This window comes from Cebus imitator, unplaced genomic scaffold (assembly GCF_001604975.1).
Source record: "Cebus imitator isolate Cc_AM_T3 unplaced genomic scaffold, Cebus_imitator-1.0 Scaffold410, whole genome shotgun sequence".
NCBI classification, from domain to species: domain Eukaryota; kingdom Metazoa; phylum Chordata; class Mammalia; order Primates; family Cebidae; genus Cebus; species Cebus imitator.
This window is the reverse complement of record NW_016107725.1, coordinates 1,918,866-1,928,075: the sequence shown is the minus strand read 5'-3', so window position 1 is coordinate 1,928,075 and position 9,210 is coordinate 1,918,866. Positions and strand designations below refer to the sequence as shown.

At 49.9% G+C, this 9,210-nt stretch overlaps 1 protein-coding gene across 1 annotated transcript in view; it reads right to left on the bottom strand.

The window, feature by feature from the left end:
* The window catches only part of LOC108289664 (ras-specific guanine nucleotide-releasing factor 1), an 86,111-nt gene that overhangs the window by 29,660 nt on the left and 47,241 nt on the right, over nucleotides 1-9,210 (bottom strand). Inside the window, exons 6-7 of the mRNA XM_037731589.1 lie at nucleotides 3,780-3,859; nucleotides 390-618 (exon numbers count right to left, since the gene is read on the bottom strand). Coding sequence (XP_037587517.1) covers nucleotides 390-618; nucleotides 3,780-3,859 — 309 coding nt within the window. The remainder of the gene's footprint in view (nucleotides 1-389; nucleotides 619-3,779; nucleotides 3,860-9,210) is intronic.

The window sequence follows — 9,210 nt, the reverse complement described above, 5'->3', positions numbered from 1 at the left end:
GGGGTGGGGTGGGGCGGGGGGGAAGAGAGTGAGAGAGCAAGGGGGGTGGTGGGAGAGAGAGAGAATGTTTCTTTCAGCCCAGAGGGCTTCCATGAGCAGAACGGGGGAAGGAGACAGGTTGCCCTTTGGTCAGACTCTAATGTGGAGGGTCTTGTCTAGGGCTCTTCTGTGGCTGAGGGTGGCTGGGGGTGCTCAGGAGCCAGGAGGGAAAGGTGGGGTGCACAGGCCCGCAGTCGGTTTGCTCTGCACCTGGCATCACCCAGCTGGTCCTAACCACCTTCCCTGCCCCCTCTGGCAGCCCAGAGCTGGGGCGCGCTAAGCCCTGTGCCAACACTGCCCCGGCCCCGCCCCCCACTGCCCCGGCCCCGCCCCCACGCCTGCCTTCCCGCCTCTCCCGCGCCGCCCGCGCAGGGCCAGCCGCCACCTGGAACATGGGGTAGGTGAGGAAGGTCTCGAGCGTCCTCTCCTCGCAGTCCGGCTTGGCCTCGTAGTGCTTCAGCAGCTTGTCGAAGTCGCGGTTCTGCTTGCAGTGGGCCAGGATCTGCAGGCTGTACTGGTGGTTGCGGACGAACTCTTGGTAGATGTTGAGCATGGGCAGCAGGATATCAAACAGGTCCGCTGGAAGGACGGGGCAGGGCGGTCCGTGGTGGCCGGGGCATCTTGCTGGAGACAGCACTTCCGAGGCCCCCAGCTCCCCAGCTACACCCAGAGAGGCCAGGGGCCAGTTTCAGCTTCCCCACCAGAGACATCTCTGCTCTTGGGGATGACCCCAGCACACTGCCCTATCCACTGCCGGTAGGTGGGCCCCCGTCATTGGGACCATATTAGAATCACAGACCCTCAGAGACAGGGCGGGGGCGTGTGTTTTGTCTGACATTTGTGATGTGAGTGTCAGAGACAGGAGGTAGACTGGGCACTGTGGGGTGCCGGTGCCACCTGGATGCCCCCAGCTGCCAGGAGTGCTGGTGGCCGATGGCTCTCAGCTGGGTCCCTCTCCAGGGATTGCTCTCAGCTGGAGGAAGCTGCCTTGCCTGGGCTGCCCCCTCTCCCACTTCAATTCAGGACATCAGTGTGACGCCACTCCTTCTCCAGCGCTTCCTGCGGGTCAGGGTCAGCCGAGGCTTCTGTTGCATAGCGGCCTGGTTCCTCCCTCTGCCTGCCCCTGTGCCCTGTGATGTGATGGCCTAGGACACTCCTCAAGAGGCCCCCCTCCCTCTTGGAGTCTCCGTCCTGAGACAGGAGTGGCCTATCTGAGGTCACAGGGGAAGTCGGCAGCTGGCCTGGAGCTGGGTCTCCTGATCACCTCCCCCACCCGCCCCCACTCCTCCATTCCAGGGCTTTTCTACCATATGACACATGAGTCTCTGCTCCTTCGTCCATATGTCATTGTCCCAGCAGGCCTTCCTGGCTCTGTGTCATCTAGTTCACTGGGTGTTTGGCAGGGCCCTGGGTAGGGCCTGTGGCTCTAGTTCTGTTTCGAGCTTCCTGGGTATATAATCTGCCTTTCCAGTGCCCCCAAGTCCCGACCAATCTCCTCAAATCTTTGCCCTTCAACATTGGATAGGCTGGGATGGGGTCATGTGAAACGCCTTCTTTATCTTTTTTTTTGATAGAGTCTTGCTCTGTTTCCCAGGCTGGAGTGCAGTAGTAGTCCCGGCTCACTGCAACCTCTGCCTGCGTTCAAGCGATTCTCCCACCTCAGCCTCCCAAGCACCTGGGACTGCAGGTACGGACCACCATTCCCAGCTAATTTTTGAATTGTTGTGTTTTTTACAGAGATGGAGTTTCACCATGTTGGCCAGGCTGGTCTTGAACTCCTGACTTCAAGTGATCTGCCTGCCCTGGCCTCCCAAAGTGCTGGGATTACAGGCCACTGTGCCTGACCTTGAAACACCTTTTTTTTTTTTTTGAGATAGAGTCTCATTCTGTTGCCCAGGCTGGAGTGGAGTGCAAGGGTGCAATCTCAGCTCACTGCAGCCTCCGCCTCCTGGGTTTAAGCGATTCTCCTGCCTCAACCTCCTGAGTAGCTAGGACTACAGGTATGCACCATCATACCTGGCTAATTTTTGTCATTTTAGTAGAGACAGGGTTTCACCATATTGGCCAGGCTGGTCTCAAACTCCTGACCTCAGGTGATCTGCCTGCCTCAGCCTCCCACAGTGCTGGGATTACAGGTGTGTGTCACCGTGCCTGGCCTAAACATCTTCTTACAAGCCTCATTTAAGAAAGAAAACATGTAATCAACTCTGAATGGGAGCTCATGTGATGGGTGACCGCCTACCTGATGGATAGTGTCTTCAACAATACAACTGCAGATGCAGATCCTATCTTTCTAAGGACGCCTCTGATTCTGACCCTAGAGAAAGGGTCTTTGACTTGAGAAAAACAATAGTGCCTACCCCATCTGGGAAGCCTCCATGCCTGAGGGGAGGGGAGCTCTGTGTAGCCTGAGGGGAGGGGAGATTTGTAGAGCCTGAGAGGGAAGCTCTGGAGAACCGAGCCTGGGCCTGCTTTGTGCCCTCCACCTATGCAGCCTTTGCTGTCCCTTTACTTCCCTAAGCCATTTTCTTTTTTTTTTTTTTTTGAGACAGAGTTTTGCTCTTGTTACCCAGGCTGGAGTGCAGTGGCGTGATCTCGGCTCACCGCAACCTCTGCCTCCTGGGTTCAAGCAATTCTCCTGCCTCAGCCTCTCGAGTAGCCGGGACTACAGGCACGCGCCACCATGCCCAGCTAATGTTTTGTATTTTTAGTAGAGACGGGGTTTCACCATGTTGACCAGGATGGTCTTGATCTCTTGACCTCATGATCCACCCGCCTCGGCCTCCCAAAGTGCTGGGATTATAGGCGTGAGCCACCGCACCTGGCCCCCTAAGCCATTTTCTTTGCCTCCATAGTGGAGGTGACACCAATACTTATCTTGATCTACCAAATTAAGAAAGTGAAAAAAAAAGACATTTGGTTCAGGTCGAGGGTGAAATGCAGGAGGTTCTTCTGTCTATTGCTTGTGAAACTTACAGCAGTGTAGCCATCTTGGAAAACAACTGGATGTAGGAAGCAAGAGCCTTTTACATGTTTGCATTCTGTGTTTTAGCAGTTCTGCTCATTGGAAACCTATCCCAAGGAAATAATCTCTAACATGGAAAAAATTTCTTATGAAGAGATGATTATTTCTAATAACAAAAAATTGGAAAGCTCTTAAGAGCCAATCGTGGCAGATGGTTGGATAAATGACAGTGCCTTCATGGGCACTGGAGTATTACACAGTGATCAAAAAGCATGCTTTTGGCAGGAGAAAATGCTTATGTGATAATGCTAAGTAAGAAAAAAAACACAACACACTAAGATACAAATTCTATATTCAGTATGTTTGCAATTATGTAAAGTGGAAAAAAACCCAGGATCTATGCACAGAAAAAATGGGAAGAAAACACACCAACGTGTTTATAGTGGTTATCTTTGGGAAGCAGAACTATGCTTGATATTTTTAAACATTTTTACTTTTATGGGTTCTCAATTTTTCTGAAATGGATGTGTATACATTCCTTATAAAAGGGGAACGTGGATAGGAAACTAAAAATATATCATTTCCTCTTAGAAATACAGCGTTTGCCAACTTGTCTTTTCTCTTCTGCCCCCCCACCCCGCCGCCCCCCGAGGGATTCTGTGGGTTTTAAAGAGGGACACAATTATGCGCTAGAGGGACAGAACTGCCCCAGCCTTTTGGGGTGGCCCCTGGAGGGGGACTTCTCTGGGGGCCTCGGTGAGGGGTGGCTACTCACCCAGGACCAGCGTGGGCCAGCTGGAGATGCGAGCCTTCAGGCCTTGGTAAAAGATCTGATGCAAAAACATGATGGTTTCACTGAAAGAGAAAGCACAGGGTCACCTCTGTCCAGGGACTTCCTGCTCCTCCAGAGGCCACTGTCCCCAAACCTCCTGGGATTTCAGCAGCAAGCCCTTTTCTCACATGAGACCTTATGTGAAAACTGCATGGGGAGGACAGATGATAGTATCTGGGGGCCTGGTGCTAAATGAGAATGCAGGCCCCTTGTTAAAGAATTACTAAGCATTTCCAGATGGTGACAGCAGAGCATGAAATCAAGCCCAGGCTCATCTATGAATGAGGTGGTGCACCCACGGGGCCCGCGGAGGGCGGGGAGCCGCTCTGGCCGGTGGCCTCTGTGTGTCCTCAAGTCCCACCTGCTGGGCCCCATACCCCCTCCCCGGAGGTATCTTGGAGGAACCCATGGCGAACATGAGTAAAAGGTACGGATCAACATGAGAAGGGCTGGAGTTGGGAGTAGCACATAGAGGGACTCAAATCTGCCTTACGCCCCTTCCTGGCTGTGAGACCCTCAATAAGATACCTAAGGTCTCCCAGCCTCGAGTCCTTCTGTGTAAAACATGAAGGTGCAATGAGGAAGACCCTGCAAGCAATGGGACAATTCAAGTGCCCAGCACATGCCAGGTGCTCAGCAAACGCTAGTTTCCCAACACCTGGCAACCACCCCCGTGTTTTGGAATAAAAGTCAGAAAGCCAAAAGACCCAGAGGCCCCCTGCTTGCAAAGCCCCTGCTTTGTCACCACACAATGTGATGAACATGTGTTCTCGTTGGCAGATTAGCGCCGGCTGGGTGCAGGCAGCCACAGTTGCCGGGTCCTCCCCCCCACCCACTTTCCCACCCACTGCTCCCCAAGCAGCTGGTCCCAGAACACAGCCTGGGCGCCTCCTCTCCCAGGACAAGCTGTGAGGACACAGAGAACTCCAGAGAGAGCCGGCTTGTGCTGCCTCCTGAAGGCACCCCCATTCCTTCCTGCCAAGCCATGTGGCCCCCCTCTTTCCAATCTTACCCTCTTGCAGACCTGGGGGCTTCCCCCAGGTGCCACCTTGGTTCTTTGTGGTACACTCCATTTACAGATAGGGAAACTGAGGCCCGGAGAGGGAGAGTGAGGACCCGCGGGGTCAGGGGCAGCCCTGAGCCTTTGGGCTGGCCTCTCTCTCTCTCTGGAATGTTCTCTTGTCTTTCTTTGGCGGTCTTCTCCTGGGTGTGTTCTGGGCTCCCTCCCACCTCTTCTGTTCCTTTAGTGTTTTGTTTGGCTGTTTGAGGCACCCGGTGTTTCCCACCTTGGGGTGCTGCCCTTCTCCCAGTAGTGTGTGCTCTGAGGCAGCCCTCCTCCATCTCACTGTCTGAGCACGAGAGCAGAGGGTGGAAGACAACTGGTAAGCACAGAGATGCTCTAGCATCAAGGCGATGGGGGTAGGGCATGGGGCCCAGTGGATGGAGGAGGCTCAGACGTCAGAGACTCAGGACCCCAGAGGGATGAGAAATGTCCTGTGCATGCCTGCTCTGCAGAGAAACAGGTAGGGCGGGGAGAAAGGGGCTGTGAGAGGGATAGCGAGAGAGAGAAAGGGGTGAAGGAGGGAAGAAAGAGGGAGGAAGGAAGAAAGGGAGGGAGGGAGAACGGAACAGAACACAACGCTTCCAGCTAAAGGGCGAAACTAGCAACCGCATTCCACAGAATACACAAACTTAGCAATCCACGCAGAAGAGACTTTGAACTCTCATTTCTGAGTGTGGATCCCATCATTATTGTGAATTGTCCATCATCTCCCTAAAGTCCCAAGAGAAAGAAAGAGAAAGAAATTGTCACCTCCCTCAAGCACCGCCTCTGGGCGTGGCAATATCTTACGACCCTTGGCAAGGCTGGTTTCTCTGGCTCTAAAACCCAAATGAGTTTGTTGAATGGATAAACATGTTCCAATGTTAAGAACTTTGGGAGTCCACATGTGAAGACCCTTCAAAATGTCCAACAGCAAGAGATCAACCCAGGGGTGCATGAGAGTGTACGGAGGGCAGAATGTCTGCCTTGAGGTGGGAGGCATGGGGGTCAGGTCAGGGGACTTACAGGGGTTCTTGGGGGAGCCATATTAGCAGCTCTCCCCCATCTTTTTGGTGCCAGGGGCTGGTTTTGTGGAAGAAAATCTTCCCACAGATGGATGGTGAGGAGGGGGTGCGCTGGGGGCATGGTTTCGGGATGATTCAAGTGAACTACATTTATCGTGCGCTTTATTCTATTATCATTATTATTTTTGAGGCAGGTTCTTGCTCTGTCACCCAGACTGCAGTGCAATGACACAATCTTGGCTAACTGCAATCCCCTCCTTCCGGGTTCAAGCGATTCTCCAGCCTCGGCCTCCTGAGTGGCTGGGATTACAGGTGCACACCAGCATGCCAGGCTAATTTGTGTATTTTTAGTAGAGATGGGGTTTCACCATGTTGGCCAGGCTAGTTTCAAACTCCTGGCCTTAAGTGATCCACCTGCCTTGGCCTCCCAAAGTGCTGGGATTATGGGCATGAGCCACCATGCCCAGACTATTTCTATTATTATTACATTATAATATATAATGAAATATTATGCAAGTCACCATAATGTGGAATCAATGGGAGCCTTGAGCTTGTTTCCTGCAACTAGATGGTCCCATCTGGGGATGATGGGGGACAGTGACAGATCATCAGGCATTAGATTTTCAAAACGAGCATGTACTCTAGATGCCTCACATGCGCTGCTGACAACAGGGTTTGTGCTCCTATGAGAATCTAATGCTGGGGCTGATTGACAGGAGGCGGAGCTCAGGTGTGATATGAGCAATGGGAGTGGCTACAAATACAGATGAAGCTCAGCCCACTCACCTGCTGCTCACCTCCTGCTGTGCAGTTCAGATTCCAACGGGCCACAGACCAGTGTTACTCTGTGGCCAGGGGGTTAGGGACCCCTGAGACATAGGATCTTGACTTATATCTAGATCCTTCTAGATAACCCTGAGTACTGCCATGGCAAGACTTAGGAAAGCCATTCGCAGACAGCTTCAGCAAAGCAGACAACCGTTTAGGATGGACCAGGGAGGAAATGAACCTTCTTATATCCAAGTACTGCACATGCCTGTGTAGCAGCATATCAGGAACATTATAAGCTAGAATTATGCAAATATAGTTGATGAAGCCTCCATTTCTAAAGTGAAATTTAAAGAATCCCACTATACAGAAATTACTATTCTTGTCCATTCAACTAAAAAACATGATCTCATTTTGACTTGATTTGCTTAAAAAAATCAAATTATCAATGGGTTGGTTGAACATTTTTCTTATATATTGGCCATTTGTATTTCTCTTTAAAAAATTGCCTAGTTCATTGCTATTTATCTCTCTCATTAATCTTTTCTCTCATTAATTTTAAATAACTCTCTACGTTAAGTCTGTAGTCTGACGTCTGTGTTGTGGACATCTTTGGTCAGCTATCTGCCTGTTGATTTTGTGTCTGGTGTTATTCTGAAGTTCTTCCTGTTTTCCTTGTAAGGTGGACCATTTTCTTTCTGCTTGGCTTGGAGAACCATGTCTTTCCTCATCCTAGGCTGCTTACACACTCACGTATATACTATTTTCTTGTTTCATTTTTTACATGTAAACACTTAACTATTGTTTGCCTTGGTGTACAATATGAATGAGGGAGATAGATATAGCCTTTCTCTCAGTTTAGTTAGCCAATTGTCAAGCCTGTTAATCAACGATACCAGCTGTTTGCGAGGCTGGTTTTTCACAGTTACTGAATTCTTGCCAGGCGAGGTGGCTCATGCCTGTAATCTCAGCATTTTGGGAGGCTGAAGCAGGTGGATCACTTGAGTCTGGTCACTATAGGGAGACCCCATCTCTACAAAAAATTAAAAAAATTAGCTAGCCATGGTGGTATGCACCGGTAGTCCCAACTACTCAGGAGGCTGAGAGGGTGGCTTGAGCCCAGGAGGCAGAAGTTGTCAGTGAGCTGAGATCGCATCACTACACTCCAGCCTGGGCAACAGAGGGAGACCCTATCTCAAAAAAAAAAATTATAATATATGCTTAAGTCTCTTTCTGGACTTTCTATTTTATTTTGTTGATCTTGGATTAGTTTTAGTTTGTTTTCATGACTTATATTTATAAGCCTTTATGTTTTAATTACAGGTAGGGAATTCTTTTATTTATTTATTTATTTATTTATTTTTTACTTCGATTGGCATTAGATTATATGAAATTTACAGAATATTTTGGGTGGAATGACATCTTCATGACACACACCTTTTCATCCAGGGTGCTGGTGTGTCTCTCTACCTTGCTAGGTCTTTGCTGAAGCCTCATCACAGGGGTCCTGTGTTTATTCCTAGACAGTTTGTGTTTTTGTTGCTATTTCTCATAGCATATTTCCTAAGTGGTTGCTGTAGATATAAGGAAAAGATACCGATTTTGCCTTTCTTTTTTTTTTTTTTTTGAGACAGGGTCTTGCTCTGTCCCCCAGACTGGACTGTGGTGGTATGATCTCGGCTCACTGCAGCTTCGACCTCCTGGGCTCAAGCAATCTTGCCACCTTAGCCTACTGAGAAGCGGGACCACAGGTGTGCACCACCATGGCCTCCTAATTTTTAAGTTTTCTGTAGAGATGGGCTCTCCCTATGTTGCCTGGACTGGTCTTGAACTCCTGTGCTAAAGCAATCCTTCTGCCTTGAAAGTTCTGGGATCACAGGCATGAGTCACTGCGCCCAGACTGATTTTGCTTATATTTTAACAACATGAACTCCTAATAATTTTTAGGAGTTTTTCTGTTGACTCTGACCTCAGGTCTAGAGCTGGTTTTCTTTCTTCTCTTCTCATTAAATAGCAGCCCTTCCCACTGCCCTCTCAGACAGAACCTGGGGGTCACCTGTCACCTCTTCCTCCTTCACCCCTATATCCACTCCATCAAAGCTGCTGATTCTGCCACCCCTGTCACCTCTGCCTGCACCATTGTCAGTGGGCCCCTAATTGGACTTTTGCTTCCACTCTTGTCCCTGGTCCACCCATTCTCCATAGAGTGGATTCATCTCTTAAAAATGGAATCTGATCAGGTGGAGTGGCCTTAACTTGGCCTTCAATGCCCTGCAGGAACTGCATCTATCTGTCTTGTGGGTTACTCCCTCTTACCTATTTCCCTGTTATCCCTCTGGTCTTCTGTTCCCTAAATTTTCTTTCTTCTGCCTCAGGGCCTTTGCACAGGCCATTTACTTTGCTCTCACTGCTTCTTTTACTGGCATAGCTCTTTTATTTATCAGAGCGAGAGCAAGAGCTAGGGAGTGACAGAGTCTGTGCACACACAAATGTGCCATTTTTGAAAGCAAGTTTTCGTAAAAAAAAATTGGAAAGTTTT